At 51.3% G+C, this 22,101-nt stretch overlaps 5 protein-coding genes across 5 annotated transcripts; 3 read left to right on the forward strand and 2 right to left on the reverse strand.

Annotated features, from left to right (window-relative positions):
• Nucleotides 1–719: 719 nt before the first annotated feature.
• Nucleotides 720–2,475, forward strand: CTRU02_206387 (lysr family regulatory protein; the record flags this gene model as incomplete). The annotated part of the gene is made up of 2 exons (XM_036728017.1): nt 720–965; nt 1,063–2,475. The coding sequence occupies 2 exons, from the start codon at nt 720–722 to the stop codon at nt 2,473–2,475; spliced, it is 1,659 nt and encodes a 552-aa protein (XP_036580131.1).
• Nucleotides 2,476–3,182: 707 nt separating this feature from the next.
• Nucleotides 3,183–5,927, reverse strand: CTRU02_206388 (aspartyl-tRNA synthetase; the record flags this gene model as incomplete). The annotated part of the gene is made up of 2 exons (XM_036728016.1): nt 3,183–4,865; nt 4,923–5,927. 2 exons carry the CDS (start codon nt 5,925–5,927, stop codon nt 3,183–3,185), a joined length of 2,688 nt encoding a protein of 895 aa, XP_036580130.1.
• Nucleotides 5,928–8,121: 2,194 nt separating this feature from the next.
• On the forward strand, nt 8,122–9,300 carry CTRU02_206389 (uncharacterized protein; the record flags this gene model as incomplete). The annotated part of the gene is made up of 1 exon (XM_036728015.1): nt 8,122–9,300. The coding sequence occupies one exon, from the start codon at nt 8,122–8,124 to the stop codon at nt 9,298–9,300; it is 1,179 nt and encodes a 392-aa protein (XP_036580129.1).
• A 3,926-nt stretch (nt 9,301–13,226) lies between these two features.
• Nucleotides 13,227–14,266, reverse strand: CTRU02_206390 (uncharacterized protein; the record flags this gene model as incomplete). The annotated part of the gene is made up of 4 exons (XM_036728014.2): nt 13,227–13,604; nt 13,681–13,823; nt 13,921–13,957; nt 14,036–14,266. 4 exons carry the CDS (start codon nt 14,264–14,266, stop codon nt 13,227–13,229), a joined length of 789 nt encoding a protein of 262 aa, XP_036580128.2.
• A 2,425-nt stretch (nt 14,267–16,691) lies between these two features.
• Nucleotides 16,692–17,513, forward strand: CTRU02_206391 (uncharacterized protein; the record flags this gene model as incomplete). Its single annotated transcript, XM_036728013.1, has 1 exon — nt 16,692–17,513. One exon carries the CDS (start codon nt 16,692–16,694, stop codon nt 17,511–17,513), a length of 822 nt encoding a protein of 273 aa, XP_036580127.1.
• Nucleotides 17,514–22,101: the final 4,588 nt, after the last annotated feature.

Raw genomic sequence — 22,101 nt, forward strand, 5'->3', positions numbered from 1 at the left:
AGCAGCTGGAACCGCCCCTCCGATTTGGGTCTCTTTGTCAACCAATCTCGTAACACGTGCTGCAACGACCATCGACAGGGATGTCGATCAACTCCTTACAAGATCTCGACAACAAACAAGGCGAAATTGAATTGCTTTGTTACTCTCCTGCCAAGCTGGGGAACGGATGGGGAATAACACCACAGCCCGCCTTGAATGTGGAACTACTACTGCAAGTGTTATACTTCAAGGGGGCACCATCTCGCTCGGCTTCTGTACGAAACGCACATACATTCTCGACAAAGGCTGTTTCTCGGTGCTGCATCAAGAACGCAATGAACTCCTCTTGGGAGGTATCAGCCGCCTATGGCCGTGCTTCAAACCAACAGGAAACCTCCGTGACAGCGGAAACAACGGTTACCTGCTGGGAAGATGCCATGGTCCTGGGCCCGGGTTTGCGTAGCCCTGACAATAAGACAGTCTACCGGTGTCTGGTAATATAAGCTGGCATCCGACGACGTGTGGAACCCTCTACGGCCTGGAGCCCAGGTATTTTGTTTTCGAAATACTGGTTGGTTTGCTTGCACCGACAGACGGCTGGATTGAATCCCCTCTTACTCTCTTTTAATTTTGGTCTGCGACCGACAAGTCTTGCTTGTTGGAGGCTCTGGGTAGCCCGCAAGCAACGGCGACAAAGACAGCGCTTCAAGTTCTCCTCTCTCTCCGTCCGCGCAGCAACCATGGCTGTCGACATAGTGAAGACGATCTTCGCCCGCAAACCCAAGGTCGTGCAGCCGCCTAGGGTAGCAACCGACGATGTTTATCCGGTCCACTTCTTCGATGACACGAAGCCCTTCCGAGAGATGCTTCTCAACTGGACATTGAGGTTTGACGACGTCCTCGACGCGGACAAGCTTGAAACCGCTCTTGCCAGGCTGCTCGAGATTGGTGACTGGAAGAAGTTTGGAGGTCGCATGCGCTTGACGGTAAATCCACTCTGACGGCGGATACCCTTTTGTTTTCCACCCTCCCTCGGGGTATGTCAAGTCAAGTAATGGGACTAACACATGCACTCTACTCTAGGATGACGATAGGCTGGAACTTCATGTACCACAAGTGTTTACGCCGGAACGCCCAGCTATCCGCACCTCCCACGATGTACATGATTGCAGCATCAATGACCACGAAGTCGCCAAGCACCTCCCGAGGACGACGAGCGAACCATCCATCCAACCGGGCGTTGTCAACTTTTACAACCTCGGCGCCCGTTCCGACGCCCCCATGACCCTCGAAGACCTCCTCTCCTCCGATGAGCCCCAGATCCACCTCCACATCGTCTCGTTCAACGATGCCACCGTCATCGGCCTTCTCTTCTCCCACGTCCTCTTCGGCGCCGCCGGTATGCAGTCCCTCGTCGTCAACTGGTCTCGTGTCCTCGCCGGCCGCGAGCACGAGGTGCCCGCCCTCTGCGGCAGCCGTCAAGACATTCTCGACGACGTCGGCGTCGCCTCGGACCCGGATAAGGAGCCCTTCATCCTCGACCACCGCCACCTCAAGGGCCTGCGCCACTTCCGCTTCACCCTGCAGACCGTGTGGGATATCTTCCGCCGCCCAGAAATCGAATCCAAGATCCTCTGCCTGCCGGCCAAGTTCGTGTCCGACCTCCGCGCCCGCGCCATGGCCGACCTGCACGCCATGGACGAGAAGGGACTCGGCGGCGAGGAGGCCCCCTTCGTCAGCGAGGGCGACGTCCTCACCGCCTGGTGGACCCGTCTCGTGTGCACCGCCCGCGGCAGCAAGCGCTCCGTCACCGTCCTCAACGCCGTCGACATCACGGGCCGCCTCAGGTCCGTCTTCGCCCCGGACAAGCACTACGTCCAGAACGTCGCCCTGGGCACCTGGACCATCCTCAACTCCAACGAGGTCGTCAAGGCGCCCCTCGGCTACGGCGCCCGCTGCTTCCGCTACGACATCCAGACCCAGACCACCCCCTCCCAGATCATGGCCTACATGCGCCGCCTCCGCGAGGGCGGCCGCTGCGGCAAGCAGCCCCTCTACGGGAAGCCCGACAGCATGCTCATCATCTTCACCAACTGGGCCCGCTGCAAGTTCTTCGAGTGCATCGACTTCAGCCCGGCCGTTATCCCCCGTCCCGCCGACTCCGAGGAGGCTACCGTCGTCGTCGTCGACACGGAGGAGGCCGTTGCCGACAAGACGTCCGAGGACAGCGAAATCACCAGCGCCAGCAGCACCGGCGACCCGGAGAAGCGCGCTCCCGAAGATACGGTGACCACCGAGGTGCTGCCGCCGCCCCTCGGCCGTCCCCCGCCGGGAAGGCTCTCGTACCACCACTCCCTCGCGCGCACGCGCACCGTGCTCTCCCGCAACGTCTTCACGATCCTGGGTAAGGATCTGCAGGGCAACGTATGGGTCTCGGCCCTAGGACACCCGGAGTGCTGGGAACATTTGGAGAAGGCGATTGCCGAGGCGAGCTGAGCGAGCTGAGCGAGCTGAGGATCTTTCATTTCTTGGAAATCCACAAACATGCCGCCCACATCCATCTCTCTCTCTCTCTCTTCCTCCAATGTTTAAGCTCTCTCCTCCGATTAAGTAGAACACACACACACACACACACACACACACACACACACACACCAACCAACCAACACTCCCTAACTAGATGGTCGCGCACATTCATTCGTACCTGCACTGCCTAGGAGTTTTAGGGCAGAACGTCAAACATCCGCATCACTTGAATTATTACTATTTTCTTTTTTCCTTCCAAAATTTGATCACTGGTGACACGTATAGTTGAGTGACATGTCAGTACACCATCGTCTTTTTCATTTTATGATGAAATTGAATAAGTCCATGGTATTACTATGACCTTGACAAAGGAGACTGCGCTCTACGCTGGTATCAAATTCTAAATCGAAAACAAAACGTAATAGAAAAACAAGACGTCAAGGTATCGTTGACATTATCCATTGCGTTGCGTGAGGGTTGTGATTGAACCAAGGAAAAGAAGAAGAAAAACAAATGAAACAATTGCCCGATCCCTAATGGAACCCGAACCCTGTGGCTATCCAACTCCCTCCTCCATGCTCATTACCAGCATTATCAAATCTTTCTATAACTTGTTTATTTTCGTTCCAAGTAATCGCGTGCAACCGGGCACGAGAGTACGTTTCAATTGTGCTGCCTTAGTTGTCGTCATCCATGAAGAACTTTACAATCTCCTTCAAGTCAAACAATGTGACGCCGCGCCGGGGGTAGCATATGTACACCTGCTCGCCCAGGACGCCAAACTTGCCACGGAACTCGGACTTCTTCATCAAGCCCATGCTCTTGACGATGGTGGCGTAGGTCTTGCTCAAAAATTTGGCCCGGACGCCGTGTAGGTGCTGGCCGGGGATCAACTTCTCGCTCACGCCCGCGCCGAAGGTCACGGGTCCCGAGATGCATGAGAGTGCATACTCGATGAGAACCTCGATCGTGCCGTTTGGTGCATCAGGGAAATCGAGGGCCCACTTCACTTGCCATCCGTACCGCGGCGCCAGCTGGGCGAGGACGACCATGCACAGCACTTTGCCATCCTTCTCTGCGGCGAAGTACCGACGGTGAGCCTGATCGACCCAAGGCCGAATCTCGGTGAGATGGACCTGCTTCTTGCCCTTACGCTTCTCCTTCCACGCCTCGATAGACTTGTCGGCGCGTTTGATGAAGTCATCATCAGGCTTCAGCTCATGGATCTTGATGCCCTCGCGCTTCACGCGGCGGGCGGCGCGGTTGTCTGTACCGGTGTGCTGGTCGGCGTCGGTGCGCTGCTCTTCGGTGCAGGACATGGTGCGCCAACCGATGCGGCGGCCCAGGATTTCCTGCACTCTACTGGACACGAGCATCCAGACGGGAGTAAGTTTGAGCTCCTTGGTAACAAACTCTACAAAGGCCGGAATGACTTCTTCGTATTGACCTCGGTCACAGAGAGGATCACCAGTGATCATGGCAAATTTGCCCTGTCTCACGTAACCCACTGCGGCACCGCAGCTGTGGCGCCAGATTTCGAAACGCTCATCGAGCCATGATGTGTTGGATGCATCGCCGTAGTTGGCAATGAGTTCCTCAAGGGGAGGCAGCTCTCTGCCTGCCCAAATCTTGGTGGTGTCAGCATTGGGGTGTGGCAAGGAGAAGGACCGCGAGGGGAGAGATTTCGGGTCGCGGTAAAACAGCGATCCGTATCGAATATCGCCCAAGTTGAGAAGGAGGAAGACGACACGGTCCAGGCCCAAGCCGGCACCACCATGAGGAGGAGCGCCGAGGTCGAATGCTTCAAGGTATTCAGACATTTCGTCCTCTGAAATGCCTTTTTCTGCCATGTTCTTTCTCAGCTCTTTGGGGTCGTTAATGCGTTGACCGCCTGTACAGATTTCCTGTCCACGGACAAAGATATCGAAGGAGTTCGTCCAGAATGGGTCTTCGGCCTTGTGGGTGTAGAATGGTCGGGCATTGGCAGGGAACTTGTCGAGGATGTAGTAGTCGGTTCCATACTTCTCCTTGACCAACTCTCCTAGTCGAATCTCATCTGGAGTCGAAAGATCCTCGTCCGCGACATCTCGATCATCATCGCGCAGCATTTGGAGACCTTCTGGGAAGGGAATGATAGGTGTCTCGTCCAGCCAAACAAGATCTTCACTCGGCCATCGCTCACGGACAATCTTGAGCTCGGGCATAGAATGAACAGCTGTGAAGATGTTCTTGAGTACCTGATCAATGACCTTGATGAGCTCATGGTAGTGCTTGTGAATCTTCATTTCAATGTCGAGGCCGGTGTACTCGGTCAAGTGCCGGTGGGTGTTGGAGTTTTCGGCACGGAAGACAGGGCCAATCTTACATTGTCAGCAATGGATCGTTTCATTGGTTTGTTCGGGGAATTTTTTTCTTACCTCGTAGACTTTGCCAAAGTCGGCAGAAATCGCCATCTGCTTGGCCAATTGGGGGCTCTGCGCCAAGAAGGCACGACGACCAAAATAGTTGAGCTTGAAGACCTCAGCACCACTTTCCGTCGCAGCGGGTTGGAGCTTTGGGGTCTGGATTTCAATGAAGCCACTGTTGTCAAGGGTTTCACGGAACTTGCGGGTGATCATGGCACGAATGCGAAAGAGAGCCTGGTTAGAGGGGTGGCGCAGATCAAGAACGCGGTTGTTGAGCCTGTAATTCATGCTGTCGGGGGGCAAGTAGTTGCTGAACGGAGGTGCCTGAGCAGGGTTGATGAGGTGAATGGAGTAGATGTCGACCTCGACATCATGGTGGTTGGCAGACTTAATGTCTTCAACCGGCTTCTTCAACGTACCGGACACCTGGACGATGGATTCGGGGTGCAGTCGCTGTACCCATTTTACCATGTTGGGGCTCACATTGGCCAGGACACCTTGGATAGTTTCGGTCTGGTCGCGGAAAAGGATGAAGTCGAGGTGCTTCGAGATGTTGCGCTGTGTGTGAATTCTGGCGCGGAATGTAACTTTGGTGCCGATGCCCATCTCGCTCACCTCGGCGATGGTGTTAAGCTCGGATGGGTAATCATCCTCGTCACCCTCGCCGTAACGTGCCCTCGTTTCTTCATCTTCACTCTTACGAGCCTCTTCGTATTCTCGCCTCCTGCGCTCTTCCAGCTCACGCTGCTCCTGTTCACGACGGAGAAGCTTCTCAGCGCGTTCCCTGCGTCTGGACTCACTGCTCCTAGCGGGGCTTCTCGTTGGGCTTCTACCGTCGCTCGACTTGCTTGTTTGACTCGTCTTGCTGGATGTTGGAGTCTGTTTCTCATAGACGGTGGTCTTGGTAGAAGAGGTCGAACTCGTGGGGCTGTGGGTCTTCAATGGTGATGTTATCTTCTGTGCAATGCGAGATAGGGCGCCGGAAGGGGGCGCTTGTACGGTTTCCTGTTCCGTCATTGTGGTGTTACCTCCCCTTGGCGAGGGTTGGATAGCGTCGTGATTGAGATGCTAGTTGGCTTGGCGTATGTGTTGACGTTTGGGCAGAAAGGATAAAGTAAAAGGGGAAATGTGCGAGTAGGCCAAGACTGGGTTTACATATGAAGGGAGGGGGAGTGAGAGGGGCTTGGGTGCTTTTGGGGGTAGATCACTGCAGGTACAAAATAATGATGATTAAACAAGCGGTGGGAAGGCGGGAAGCAGAAAGCGGCGAGGATGGAGGGGAGGATGAAAAATAAGAATGATAATGATGAGGGCACTCGGCGCACATCACGGTCCGCATCGGACAACCCTCGGTTCCGGGAAGGACGCTGCTCTCTATTTTAGTAGACTACGTATACATTTTTGTACTGGCGACTTGGCTGCCGCAACAGAGTCTGCCCAAGTCTTGATTTTTAGGCAAGACCAAGACGGGGTTAAACGGCATGCGGCAGGGCAATAATGTTCCAGCCTGACGTCCAGCTGGTCGAGGTACGTCACAAGATTCAGGGACGAACGAGGTATCATGTACCGTCCCACCCGGTAGCCAAGGTACCTTTGAAACTCGAGTAATTGAGCCCGGGTGCCTTCCGTTTGACGGTGCCCGGGAAAAGGATGCGCGTACTGCTAGTTTAGAGTAGGTGTAGGTGCGTCTGGTAGGCTAGCCACGGGTCGTGAGAAAAGTTTGCTGAATGCAACGATAGGGAATCGATCGCATCGGACAAGTGGCTCCCAGTGGTCCCTTCCCTTGTAATAGTGTACAGGTGAGGCAGGTGGCAGGCAGGGGATAAACTCCTTACCTTACCTAGTGGTCCCCTTCGCCTTCCCATCAATTTCTTCATGGGTTGACTGGGTAGGCACGCAAAGCAAGGGAAGCTTCCTAAACTTTCCAGCCCGCGCTTGCCATGTGGTGTCAGTACGGCGTCATTGTTGGTGGGGCGAAATACGTACCCTGGTTCGAAACTGCATGGAAAGGCACGAGGGTCGTCAAATGGCCCTTCCTCAGTGGCCAGTTGGCTATAGCTCTTTCCCAATAGTCACTCATGGACCGTTTGCTCCGAGACCAAATCCCTGGAGAGGCTCCGCTCCTTCCCGTGTTCAGGGGATCTAGTTTGCCCTAAGCAATACCTAAAAATCAGAAGGCCCCCCAAGTGGCCCCTCCCAGGTCTTCTGGTATCGTCTGGAAAGCGCGTCCATCTGTAGCCCGCTGGGAGCCCCGATCGCATCCCGGAAACCACGGCCCCACACTGAGCCTCGACTGACGTCACCTTCTCGGCATCTACTGCTCTTGCGGTTTTCGCCCAGTCACCAGCCACCAACTGCCAACTCAATTCACCCACCAATTCATTCACGTCCAATATCCGTACCTAAGAGAAAATGAGCACCTGACGAGTCACTACTGCTCACTATAGGCTTTCTTTGAACAAGCCACGACTACACGTACTCTGGTGTACCATGCCTGCGTCAATGACATCGCAACATTTGCCCCCCTGTTCCCTAATCGTTCTCCTGCTCTTCCTCCCCTCTCTTTGTCTGGCTTTTGCTTCGGCCGATACGGAGTACACGTACTCACTATCGTCCCCCCTTACCGCCTACCGTCTTAAGCCAGCATGTTGCTCTTCCATCACTGATACAGCACCTTAGTATACTACCCATACGCGTACTGAAAGACTTGTCGTATTGACGCTTGATACCCCCAAAGAGGTTACCTCATCAAAGCTGGTGCTCCATCCTCCATCTATACTAGAGTGACTAGCTCCTAATCTATCTGATCTTCAATTGCCAAGACCGCCCCCGGGCGCAAGGCACTACCGGCGCCCAGTTGGCCAACTTTTTCAACGTCAACGACCACCTGACTCTGCACGTCCACCACTTGCCCAGAGCCTACACTAGAATTGTCCTGCAAGCTCAGTACCCTTGCCCCGACAGTGGTACCAAAAAGCTCTTCATCTCTCGCTGTTGATTTGTCACAATCTTTCCCCATCTTCCCTCCCTTCCATTCCGCCAACCTATTATCAATCGCTGCCTGTTCCGCTCTACCCGAGACACCATCGCACTCATTGACTGCATCCGTCGTCCGATGCTGTTTATTCACTCTTGTCCGATTGTCCGCACCTCCTAGCCTACACCAGGCCGCCAGTCCCTTGTGCGGGCTCCGCGTATTCCGCACCCCCCGATGAAGTCAAACAGACTCACGCGTACCGTTTCCAGCATATCAAACCTATCCAGGAGCAGCAAAAAAGGCAGCAAAGTCAACAGCGCGGCCAACAGTGCTCCCGGCACTCCCGAGGGTGAATATGATAACCCACTCGAGAGCATGGCCCGCTGGCGGCTGAACGCCAACGCAGTAGCCCTTCGCTCTGGGGCTGCCTTTGCCTTCGGGTTACAAAACCTCTCTGCCCCGGTTCCTCCCGCTGTAAATAGAGTCATCTGGCTCGACTCCACTTTGTCTGAATGGAAGGGCAAGGAAAAGATACGGGTCGACGTTTGGCTTCCTCCTCGAACCACCAATACCAAACCGGCGGGGACGGTCCCTGCAGTTATTAACTTTCATGGCGGGGGCTTCATCCTGGGACAGGGGACAGATGATGCCCGATGGGCCGGCGCCGTGTCAACCGCTTTGAATGCCGTCGTCTTCTCCGTCAACTACCGACTTGCTCCGGGCTACCCATTCCCTACTCCGGTGGAGGATGCTGCCGACTCTATCCTTCAGATCGTTGCACGTGCTGACGAATTCCGCATTGACAAATCAAATATCCTGTTGTCGGGCTTCTCGGCCGGCGGCACGCTAGCGCTTGCTAGCTGGAATCTCCTTCAAGAGCCCCAGAGGTGGGGTTATGAGCTTAAATTTCCTATCCCCGACATATCCGGGATTGTCCTCTTCTATCCCCTCCTCGACTGGACAATCACAAGGCCCATGAAGCGTGAGACATGTGGCAGGCCAGACATGACTTTGCCAAAAGGCATGACCGATCTTTTTGACGCGTCTTATGTGTATCCTCCCCGGCCCAGGTCCGAGCGCTACGATCCAAGGCTATCTCCAGGGTTGATGACAGACGAGATGGTGGATCGTCTGCCACCCATTCACCTGTGCATGTGCGAATACGACATGTTGCTTTTGGAGGGACAGAACTTTGCTGAAAGGCTACAATCCCGAGGACGCCGGATCAGCACTCGCGTGGTCGCCGCAGAAAAGCATGCGTGGGATAAACCACCGCCGTTCACGCCAAAGGCGAGCGTGACCGTGGAGTACAACGCAGCCATCGCCGTCGTCAAGGAATGGCTTGCCCGTAATCTGTCTGGCAAGAATAAATCCGATAATGATACAGAAAGCGCTAGAGTAGACAGTGTGTAAGATAATAGAAGACCATCCACAAGTGAAACATGTGACAATGTTCCAACTCATATCTGCGGGATTTATGTGCCCAAAAACATGTTTTGGACCACATGCCAATGCTTCACAAGGGTCTTGGCCTTGTAGGGAAGCTTGGGGGTTTATTTTCGTGGAGATGAGCAAGCTTTATCATCTGACCTTGGCGGCCGTCTAGACTCTCGGCAGAAGGGCTGGTACATAGTTTGCAACAAAAGATGGTGTCGAATAGTACAAAAGAGTGGTAACCATGGGAAGCTTGCCGCTTAATCATGTTTGCTGCTAGTATCGTCGACGACAGTTGTGATTTCCTGCTTATTCGTGATGATGGCATGGAATAGTAACGCCGAGTTGCTTTAAATAAGCAGAATTCGAAAGAGAGGCTACCTAAGTGGACATATATTTCGTTTATTCAGACTTTGTTCGAATGTTTCGAGTTTTCGAAATTAGTTAAAATTGATGTGTTAACGCCAACGCCCAAAATAGGATTCAATAGACGGTCAAGTCCTTCAAACATTCTGTACTGAAATTGTAAGGCTTTTGTTATATACCAATGCTTTAATTGCAAGAAGAAGCTCAGTTTTTGTTGTTGCTGGTTCGGAGACCTTTGTGTAGACACTGCTCTGACAAGTTTTACAGAAGCAGTATCCACGGGCCCCGATATTGAATCTGTGCCCCATTTGAACCTCATCTCCTTGACCTTTTCGTCTTTGTTGGACCATGTTATTTTTCGAGATATCAGGTTCTGGGCCATGAGATAGGAATACTTGGGTTTCACCTAAATCACTTATATACTGTGGTAAAAAGTCACAACTCATCTTAATTATCTTGGTCTCAAACCAAATCATCTTGAATCCTCATTCTCGATGTGATTTTGATAACAATCTGCTTAATCTTCAAGAATCCACCTTCCCTTACATTATGAGAGCCGACAAGACTAATCGTCATTCCCACCGTCATGATAAACTTATCATTTGCCCTCATAATCCAGTGAGAACCTGTAATACCATCTTGTTCAACCACTCTTTTCTAAAATGAAGTCACTATCTTGGGCAAAGGTTATCTCACGGATTGAAAACACATGGGGGACGGGATATGTAGCCAACTCATGCAGGTTTTGTATTCCCACCTAACGTAATTGCCCAGATGCCCAGCAATATTCTGCTGCTGTAAGGTGATAAATGTCAAAATTGAATCTCTGTGATAAACTGGAAGGGGAAGGTAAACTATAAGATCTTGTGAAAAGATAGAGATGATACTTATTGTCTTCGCCTTGAAGACAGGTGCAGATTTCCTCCTGGCATCTAGCGACTGTATCTAGGCAAGAGTTGTTTGGTATCCCACATTTCGGATTCATGGCATCGAGCAGCCGGGAATGTGGCCTCCTGGCTAGTTTGAACTATATAAATCCGCAACCTCGAAGGAATTAAGCACTCTGCGCGCATCCTTTCGAGGTTATCAGACCCGCTGGTTGTACTGAAGTTAAGGAAATGATGCCCAATAGCAGCATCATGTTGAAACTCTGTGTAACCATCAACCGTTCGAAGGTTTTCCTATTTTATTTCTACTAGACATGCGACAAGAGTAAAAATATAGGTAACTGGTGTGGTAACCATGCTGCAGCTGAAGGTCTTTACACAGTTGGGTATGGTTACGTCGTCGAGGAGGTAATGGCTATTGCCCATTGCATAATTGGCTAGGCACCCTTTGTTGAAATGAACTGGCTTGTGTTCATTGAAATTCTTCGATAAAATTTCCGAACGCTTTGGTGCCTTTCTCCTGGAACGAATTCTAGAGGGGTGCATGTGAGAAGCTATCGCCGCCATCAACAAGCATCGGAACACGCTCAAGCAACCATAAATTGAGTCATTGGTAGACCTCTTAGTTCGCCCTCCGGCATAGCCGAACAATATACCCACATCAGTAAAGTACATAGTCCATCCTCGCAAGCCGAAAAAGAGATACAGTCTCTAAAAGGCATAAATATTTCTCCCTTAGTGTTTTGGTTAAAGCAAAGTTCCAATCTTGCAGTTCTGATTGATTTCTTACGATGATTTCAACCAAAGATCACGTAATGTTCAGTCAGATTTGTCAGTGAGTAGGAATGCTCTTACATTCAGTATTACAGCATCCTTATCGTTAACAAAGTCCCACGGAGTTCGCCATCAAATATCACAAGGAAAACAGCTCAGTTCAGCCGGTTTTCCCAGACAATAATCCATAGATGATCACAGATACCCAAAAGAGTTGGCGCTTATGCTCAACTACGGCATAGTCGTCATAATAGAAGCTCTAATGGCCAAGACCGTCTTCTCATAGGGACTAATCGGTATGCTCGTTCAAGCTAGTTTCATCTCAGCAAGGTCGACATCCTGCTCTGCCGTGAGACCCGAGTTATGAAAGATTTCGTACCATTTGATGGGAGCCACACATACGGGACAGCAAGTACCTATCATGTTCCTGTCCTTGACTTCCTTGTGAATACCATAAGACTTCGTCCAGGTCAACTTTCTGGCTAATTAAAAACATAAAGCCTGAGGTCTCCATGGCGTTTTAGGGACGTCTGTGGTTTAATCGTTACAGCTGGGATTAAGAACAGCAGCATAGGCTGCGGGAGATAGAAGCGACGTTTTGATAACGTAAAGGAACAAATGTTATGGGGCATCAACAGATTACCGAATGAGCTAAACATGACAGTAAGTTGGTACGTCCTTACCTAATTAACTAAACAAGTGAAGGCACACGGTACCTATTCTGTTTTGATTTTCGTCTCTCGTCTTTCGGCTTCGCTATTCTTACCTTACTACTTGGTATCAATGTCCGCCTCCTGTGTGATTGTTGGAGCTTTAACCATCACCTATATGATGTTCATCGCCAGCCTGCTTGCTGCCCCTGCTTTTGTTAAAGTTCTCGTCTGGGCGCACCAGCTGAGGCACCGGCTGACCTACCAAGTCGAAGGGCACCTCATCTGGCACCTCGCATATCGTTGTTCTCTTATTGGCCTGTATGAACGACATCGCTTACTGCAGTGGCGGTATTTAATGCTGTCAATAAATTTTGTCTAGCCTCTGGTCTGTCATCTCTATGGACGTAATCCTGTACCTGAAGCTTACCAACGACCTGTACCTTTAGCGCTCCTAATACCCCCGTCGTAGTCGGACTCTCATGGGAGAGCCTGCTCAGTGATCACGGCGTGCCCTGGTTTGTCGGCTGTCTTGGTATTGCCAGATCTTGTACTCGCTGTATGTGTTGGTAAACCGTCTTCCTGTAGGTCATAGCAGTCCGGGATGTTATTGCGGGCCAACAGTCTCCGGTTCCTTACCACTATCCGAGTTACCGTCAATACTGTCGCTCGTCTAGACGAGTCCCACAACCTCCGTATTAGAAATCGGGATATTATTGGCAAGTTGCAAACTGCAGAGCCAACTGCTAACTCCATGTAACTCCAGAATACTGTAGTAGCAGACCAGCCTAATGCGGCTCATCAGCATTTCTTCGAGATACAGCCCAATATGCTTCAGAGATGTTATATTGGCGAACAAAAATTGTTGGGAGCGTAGAAAGGAAAATGAGCGTAGGAAAAGGCGAAATGCCCTTACCGAGTGCGTCCCCATCGCCAGCCCCGTGTTCACGTAGCCACGTATAGAGGTAGCCATCTTAAAGAGTCAGTTGATAATTACACTATACCAACCTTGGCAACTCACCTCGAAACAAATACAATGGTAGGGTTAGAACTAAGCCGAAGTATGAAGATACGACGGCTCTGGGATAATAAGGAGTGAGCTTGTGTCAAATGAATGATTGAGGATAGGTTCGAAAGAACGACGTACAAGAATCCCAAGGCAAAAACGGCCAATATGTATCTCTGTTGGTCTTTGGCCACTTCAGCGTAGGTAAAGTCAGCAGGAGTCCTACAACAACCCAAACCCGGTAGTGCGCAACATACTCGTTAGCGTTATCTTGTATAGCGGCCACATCGGTAAGATGAACACAATTGTGTCGATAATGACCATGCAAACTCCGATGCCGAAGTTGTAAGCGTACAATTGTAGGCACTGTTGCGCCGCCGTGTCATGATTGATCCACCGCGCTTCCGGATGTACTCCGCAGGCGAAGATTGTCATTGCGGTATGTACCACCATAAACAAGACCACAAGGCCGACGAGGACGTTTATTAACATTACGTATCGCTTTCCCTGGTACGAGAAGAGCTTCCGAAAGAGGAAGAGGAAGGCCAGTCGAACAGTCCCAACGCCGACACCTTGGAGGCAGTTCAAAATATAGATGATCTATAACACCAAGAATTGGTTATTGTCAACAGCTTACAGCAAGTTTGAGCGGGGGAATCAGGGTTCGCAGATGTACCTCGACATGGAGTTGGTATAACTTCATGAACACTGGGTGCTCTGTGTCCTTACTGGCCAATGTATAGTCGCTCCTTGGCCAGGGTCCTTCTGGCAGTGGCCACGGATCCCAATCGTGCCGGCCGATGACACGGTTAACCGCACCTGTTTCCAGGTGAGAATCAGTTATGAACCTGCAAGATTCCGCCGAATTACTCGCGAGAAACCGTCGGCTTAGAATTCAGTGCATGTAGGTACGCACCATATAATGTGATGATTCCTGTCACAATGGAGACAAACTTGCGTTCCCAAAATTGTCAGCTTGCACCTTGACTATCTTATAAGAAAATGACGTGGCCGAGCGACTGGTCACTCACACATGCGAGCATGGCAGAATAATCATCGGCCTGGGGCCGTGACCTTCGCTGTCGGACGGACGCGAAACGGAGGGACAGCGTCAACAGGTCGATAAAGGTCATCACCGGCACGATTGCATAGAGTGTTTCGTAGGTAACAAAATTGAAAAATCCAATGTTCGTATTATTTGTATCCTCAGTGATGTACGCGCGCTTTTGTGGCGAAGTTGATAGTGCCGTCCTTACCATCATCCTTCATTATGCCCTTGTCGTCGTCGGCGGCACAGAGGGAATGGCAGACTACATCGAAGTAGGAGCGATGTGCTAAGAGTCCATCCCAAGTTCAGCGGCAGGACTCTTGGTGAGTATGTAATTGTGTACGGCAATTGACTGGCGATTGCCTGCGGGTGGCTCACCTCGAATCTGGGATCTGGTGGAGATCAAAGCGTTCTGCATGGCTTCTTCGAGGCAACTGTGCTTTATACGTCTGCTTAGGTTCCTCATGACTCAGCTAACTGCATATCGTGTGTACCTAATGAGGCAATGCTGAACATCGGCTGCGTTGACTTTTATCAAAAAGCCTAAAGGCAGTTTGCTCAGTAGAGCATCCTGCAGTCAACTGCCATAATGGTTTCGACCAGCGCTACTATACGAGCAGCGCTAAGCGACTCTAGCAAAACTTTCTTCTAGTCGAAACTTTCTTCAACTTTGAGTTGTTACCGCGAGGTGCACCATGCAGTGCTGACCCGGAAAAGGTTGTTCGACTGGGGAGTTTCTTTTACCCAAGAAGGTTTCGGCGTCAGCATTCTATTCAAAGGTATGCCAGACTTAGCCCAATATAAGCGGCAGAACGCAACATGTCCCTTTTGTTCAGAAATTCTGCCCTCGAGTTCAGGTGTGTTATTGCGTGAACTTTAAGCAGGGGCAGTCATCCAGTCCTAGCTCATTTAGTATCGCATTTCGCTTCATCTATGCTGCTTTTGCAATGCGTGGAAGTGAGGCAAAAGTATCCTAAACCCCGCGGGGCATTGTTTTGTGGATATCAGAATACCATTGGTGGGAAGAATTCCACATTGCCGGGAGGAAACCAAATAATTAAGGATTGACTCCTGGTCGAGACGCCGGCAGTTTGGTTCAACACGTGGTCAACCCATGGAGGACTAGAATGAACTGAGAGAAAGCGCGCATTGGGCAATGGGAGCACATACAGGCGTGTCTGGTATGGCTAAGCCACGATGGACAGCAATACAGACCGACGTCTAAAGAGAGGAGTCAGGAGACAGCGTTGCAAAGCATTGCTTCCGCAGCACCTGCGTCCTGGTTTCAATGTTTCACATGCCGCGTAAGCCCTGTCTGTGAACAAGGCTAGGTTGTTGTTATGTTTCGTAATATGGGTTTCAAGATATAGAAACTTCGTGTACAAACTTCGACCACTTACGGGGGTGAACCGCCACTCATATAGTCACTCCCCACTTATAGCCACACCTTTATACAAATAACCAGTTGTTGTTCAAAACAATCAACATTGAGTTGTTACAGACTAATGGGGGATCAACAGTAGTCTTCGACAGGCAAGCTGAACACGAGGAGGTCATGGTAACAGACGCCTGGAATCCTAGCGATCAGTTTTAACGAATTCGGTCCACGCGCGGAGAAACAACTCTTTCTATTTAACACCAAAATACACTGCAGTTTTCTACTTGATTTCGTTCCCCAACATAAGAGTGAGCTGACACCTATCTATCTCATGGAAAGCTATGTAGATTGTATTTCAGATGTTTATTCAACTGCCTTTAAGCCACGATCAGGTTAGAAAATGGATCTGAGGCAAGAAGATTTAACGAAACCAACTATCATTTATCACTTTCATTATGGAACAGACCTGGTTCATTATTGAGTCATTGAGTGCTGAGATCTTTGGGCTTCGTGTCTTCTCTCTGTCCCAGGCATCACGTTTGTACACTGGGTGAAGGTCCCATTACGTATGTTGTAGAACGTAAATTGAGAAGCCCAATTTTGTAGTTAAAACCCAGTCCAATTCACTCTGTTAACTACCATTGAATGGAGTCGCTCCAGAGATGGAAAGAGTTGCGGTATCCAAATAACCTCGCTGGATATATGCCCCGTGCCAAAGGAATAAATCAAATTATAATGGGCTGCTGGTAAGTCTATTACCTCATCAAAACACACCAAGCAGACTCAACTAATTACCAACACTCAGCGAATTACCCCGGCGATCTCATCTTCTTTCCGCGCTAAGTATTCCTCTACAAGTATCGACGAGCGACAATCCGCCGTGTCCTTAGCCCATCATCTCCCAGACCCTCCCCCCCCCCTTGCCATGAAAACACATGGCATACTCCCCAACAAATCGCCAGATAATGTTTAACTTGATCTAATTTTCCGACCTCCCAGAGCCCTATTTTCATTTCCAGAACCGACGATCACCATGTGTCCGACCCCTTGCCTGTCGCCCCCGGCCGCGTCGATGTGGGTCACTCGGCCGAGCCCAGCCAACGGGGGCGGCACAGTCGCTAATTTCTCACCTACCTCCTTTTTCCCCATCACGAACTCGACAAGTACCATGACTCTCATTCCCCAAGGGCGTTGAGTCGTGAACACGCCAGACAAGGGGTTTTACCAAAGAAGAAAAAGTCCGAAAAGGGAGACTAGGAAAATGCGGAGCTACAGCTTCCAGTGGCTCCTCGCCGCGCTCACGACAACCCGGCTGTTCCACCAAGCACTCTCTCTACCAGACAACACAATAGAGTTGGACCTGCTCTTCCCCCGTCCCGGAGGTACCTACGCCGAGACACCCTCCGGCCTGCCCGTCCTCATCGCCCTGCACAACCCGGACGTCGCGTACCACTACGGCTGGGTCTTCTCCTGGGACGTATACAAGCAACCGCACCGAGCCGTCCCGGGTCTACCATTCAACACCATCGGCGCCGTCATCGGCAACGGCACAACCTACCCTGACAACCCGCACCTCGAGACGGCGTCGACGGGGCGTCTCGAGGCGGGCAAGTACACATTCTCATGGACCTTCCACACGGGGCCGTGGTGCGAGATCTCCCGCAGCAGCGCAGAATACGACCATACGAAAAAGGTCAGCAACGGCACGTTCGAGTTCACCGTCGCGAGCGGCGCGCCGACGCCGACTTTTACCGGGACGTGCGCGACGGCTCTGGGGATGGTGAGTTATGTGTCGACGACGGTGTACGGGGGTTTGCCGTTCGACTTCGAGGCCGACACCGCGACGCAGACGCTGACCTGCGGCGTTACGACGAGCGTCACGGCAGAGCCGGAGCCCTGCAGTGCGAGTGTGGATGCGGCGCAGGAGACGAGCATATCTAGCCGGCTTCACTGGGGCGCGTTTGCCACCGCCACTGCCTCTTCTTCGTCTACGACCGCGTCGCCTAGTGCCGGGTGTTTGTTGACGGTGTCGTTTTGGTCATGGGTGGTTGTGTGGACGGCTGCGATGTGGCTGGTTGTATGAGTGAGAGGAATTTGCATGTAATTTTCAAGTTATATACCCTGATTCGTCGTTCTGTGTTGAAGTTCGAGTTCTAACGGGTTACCATTGTGACATGTTGACTCACGAAACCTGGCTTATCATCGCGAACATGGTGAAAAACTAAGAATATAGTGATGTGAAAGGATTGAAGGCTGTCATAAGCCCCTCGCATCAGACAAGATTAGCTTGTGTGCCACTTGGGATATCAAGTATAGGCCAACGAAATATCTGGAGAGTCCTTTGCTTGTTGAAGCTTGTCACAATAATTGCAGAAAAAGGAAGGTTGCCTATCAGGTAGTCAAACAGCCTAGCCCTTATCTTCTTCAAAGATACCGTTCAAAGGACAGTACAACATATATACGCATAGAGCGAAGCGTCATCCGGAGAACCTCCTCCTTAAAGTACGTCTCTCACGCTTCTTAAGCAAAGATACTTGGCGTCGTCTCGGGCTAGCACGCAACCTTCCAATTCCATCGTTTGCACCATCTGCTGTTGTACGGGTTGTCTCCTCCGAACGTATCAACGAGACAACACAAGCTCACCATTTTAGCACTGAGATCCTACTTTCTCAAACATCCTCTATGCAGTCCCCAGAGCAATATTCATAACTACTGCATTCTATAAGGGGCAACTCAACATCGCATTACTCAGGCCGGTGCTTGGCGTTGTATCGTCAGTCGGATCGGTTCGCATGTCATGATTCGAGTCATCAGAGTCACAGAGTGCCATTTCAGAACTTCGCAACATGTCCGCCGCTTTGGCGCTTAACCGCAAAAAAGTGGTGACAAGAAAGACCAAACTGCAGGCATACCGGCAAAGGATGTCTCGGGATCTGCTGCAGTTTTGATTTGATTTTTGTTGTTGCATCTGTTTTGGTCTCATGAAGTACCGTCTCATTCCCCTGCCCATTCCACGTGTGACCGAAATAGGTAGACAGTAAACAGCCGAAAATGTGGGTTTGGTCGTAGAGGCTCTGGAGGTAGCCAACAGGACAAAGGGCATCAAAGTTTCGAGCTACATGCGTATATGCGAAGCCCCAGCACCACTGGCCTTGAGCTGATGTTCAAAATCCAAATTTGGAGGGGAAAATGGGGAAATTTCTCCCTGCGTATGTCCAAAACGAGAGGAAAGAAATCCTTTCGCTCGTTGTACTTTTCGGGACCGATGTTCGGATGATTTGCATTGACCGAGTGACCGTCGCGACGACATGGCTGCCGACATGGTGTGGAGGGTTGACTCCGAGTAATGTGGAGGGTGTATAGTTCGGATCACTCAGTAAATGGGTGCCAGGTTGATGATCTCCAGATCTACGCCGGCTAGTCTTTACGACGACGAAGGACTGCGATGATATTCGCTGGAGTATCCCACGTTCCAGATTTAACAGGAAACTGTCTTGTATTTGGGCGAGGTTAAGCAGACAAGCTTATTCAGGGCTCGGATGCTCTGGCACGACTTGCTCGCCTTTTTACCACCCTATTGTATGCTTCTCATTTCCGGCTTCCTACATTTGTCTGTATCTCTACCTTTTAGTGTGGTTGTCTTGAAGAACCGGGAAAACTATCGCTCTGATCATTTTTCGTTTTTGTGGTTACCCAAGATGTGTGTCGTTCAGGAATGCCACTAAGGCATTCGGCAAGCGAATTGATGGCTGAACAAGCAACTGTTTGTCATGCTGTCGAAAGGGTGACAAATGGCTCGACCAATACCCGTACCCTTCTGCTTAACGTCAACATGCAAGGGTTCGTGAAGAGTGGAACGATGGCCAGACGGTTGCCAACCTTGAAGTTTGTCGGTGTGTTTTGAGTTTGACAATTTAGCGCAGACAGATTCAGGATGGGGGCCGCCGGTGTTGGAGATTGAGTCGCTAGAGGGTGGGCTTGAATTGAAGCGGGCATAGAGGCCGAGCTCAATCTGAGTTGAATGGAGAACTGTTGGTCAGTGGCTGGCGTGTGTCCCGCAGATCACTAGCACAAGCAGAACCGTTGGAATGTAGTTGGAGCCAGTCGACGATCGTGGGCAGACGCCGCCACTGGTGGTACAGCCAGTGACGCCAGGCCTGTGGAATGCAACTCGACCACTCCAAGACAGTGTGTGGCAAAATCAATCACATTATTGGGCTTCTAGTGTGCCATCACAGACCCTCTCAACGTAGTGCAGTGATTGGCAGGGCTCAGGATGGAGGCGACGCCATGTTTGCCGGCAACCATTTGGGGCTCCAGGTGGGTGTCGCAGAGCCGTCAAGTGACAATTAATGTCCTCGTTATGACATCGGCACTTGGCGGCCATGAGTGTTGTTACCGAAGGCATGTCTGGTCTGAGTCTGGGGAAGACGGCATATGGAAACTTTGTGGCCAGGGATTACCACTCAGTATGGAACCTGGGGCGAAATTCAGGATCCCTTTCCTCATTCTTTGATGCGTCAGTTTTTCCTGACAATCCCTCCTGAATGGAGTTACAGCGCGCCGTCAGTATTCTGGTAGCGAGCCGTGTCCCCTATCATTGGACGCTCAGGCACCGCCGGACAGTAGCTCACGAGGCCAGACTTACAGACACTGTTCCATCCCGCCGTCCTGTAATCCCACGATCCGAGGATCTCACATCCAGCCAGCCAGGGAAGGCGGTGGACCAGGCAAAGAGTACTGTAGCCTGGAAGCGTGGGGATGCGGAAAGACGCCGATGGTGACGAGGACTGTCGGAAGGATTTCGAAGCGGGCGAATGAGCAGATAGCAGGAGGTAAGTGGGCGAGTCGCGTATGGCACGGTCCTCTTGTTGCTAAGTTGGTGTCTGCATCTACTCAGGGGAAACCATAGGTGCCTGCATGCAAGTGCTCCCTTCCATGTCGGCGCGAATGAATGGGCACATCCGACGGTTGATGGAGACGTACGGATGGAGGCGCGTGCGGTGGGAGGAGGCGAGAGAAAAAGCAGGAGCCGCAACATTAATAGACGTGATAAGGCGCGGCTCGAAGAATGGGTATGCCTTCTCTCGGTGACCGAATGCTCTGGGCTCTAGGGTGAAGCGTCCATTTTCGTTGTAGTGTGTCCGGACCAACTTCGCATTGGTGGAAGGGTACAGAGGAGCGTTGCATTTGGTACAGCGGTTGCACTGAGAGCATGAATCCATGCTCACGGCCGGCCTGCCACGCGTGGTAATTGCCCATCACGTTTGTGGAGTTGTGTGTTTTCTGGAAAGCATCCGTATCTTGGGTCGGTTTCCATGACCCGTTTTCCCGCCTCTGGTGTTGGGCTTGTCAGCGACCGGATGCTAGCGAATAAGAAAGGCTACGGCGAATAGTGTTGATTTTGACAGACAAACATAGCGAAAGGGGTCTCTCGACTCCCCTGGGGGGGGGCCCTGGAACTAACTGCTTCTTTGGGACAAAAGCTATGGGTGAGCTGGCTGCATCTCGCATACCCCCTGCAGCCCTGTCCAATGTTGTCCCATTTGGCGCGCAGGGTCTGGCCTGTCGGAGAGTAGGGGCTGCTTGTCGGTCGTGTGTCTGGCGCCCTGAGGTGTCGTGTCTCGGACCGGTAGGCCAGCGTTCTTCGCTGTGGAAGACTAGCCGTTGGTGGGAATGTCTCGAGATGTGGCGGACACCAATTGAGATACTGGGGCAGTGGGAATCATGTGGGTGTTTTGAAGTGAAATTAGTGGTGATTGATGGCGAGAGATTATACGCAGTTCTTTAAGTATCTTATCTCTAAGCACGCCAAAGGATAAGAAAGATAAATAAAAGAAAAAGCGATGCGGTGGAAGAGGAAGAAGTAAGCGGGAAAAGGGGGGAAACCCTGTATGATCAGGGGACTCTATTGAGTTTAGGCGTGGTCGACAACAATTGGCAAGGGCGACCACAAGGAATTGACAAGGTTACAGGGTCCGGACCATGTGTCTCAAGGCCCCCAAGAAGAAAGAGAGAGAGAGAGAGCGAGCGAACGAGTGACGGCAGGAACGTCTGGAAATGGAGGGCATGGGGGCCAGGCTGAGGGGCCTCAGGAACCTGTAAAGAAGGTTCAGTGCGCTGTCCTCATTCTCTCAGGTCTGGAGGTACGTACCATAAGAGAGTTCATTTGATTGGCAGGACCTATCTATTACGGAGGGGGGATCAGGTACATGGAGAAATTAAATACAATTTGAAGATGAGAACAAGAATGCCAATGAAAGGAAGGAAGGAACGAGGAACAGAGTCGCCTGAACGAACGAATGACAGAAGGAAAGAAAAAAAAAAGGACCAGAGAGGGGAGGAGCAGTAGCACCGCCTGCCCTGAACAGAGGAAAGGATTAAGAAAAAAAAAAAAAAAAGGGCAAGAAGGCATGAGAGGGTCCATCCATCTGCAGGTACAGCTGGCAACTGCAGGTGCTTCGTGACTGCCCCAACTCAATGGGTCCAGTCCCGGTAGCCCCTCCCCATCTATTACCACCACTACATAGTACATACGACCACTGCATACGTAGTATTACATCCGTAGTACCTTGCACTATGTAGGTATCCTCTCGGTCATCGTCTGGTCCTTTTTCCCTCTTCAGTTCCTGCCGTGCCCACCTCGTCCAAGGTGTTCCAAGGATGAGCAT

The sequence above is a fragment of the Colletotrichum truncatum genome (assembly GCF_014235925.2).
Source record: "Colletotrichum truncatum strain CMES1059 chromosome Unknown Contig_0003, whole genome shotgun sequence".
Classification (NCBI taxonomy): Eukaryota; Fungi; Ascomycota; class Sordariomycetes; order Glomerellales; family Glomerellaceae; genus Colletotrichum; species Colletotrichum truncatum.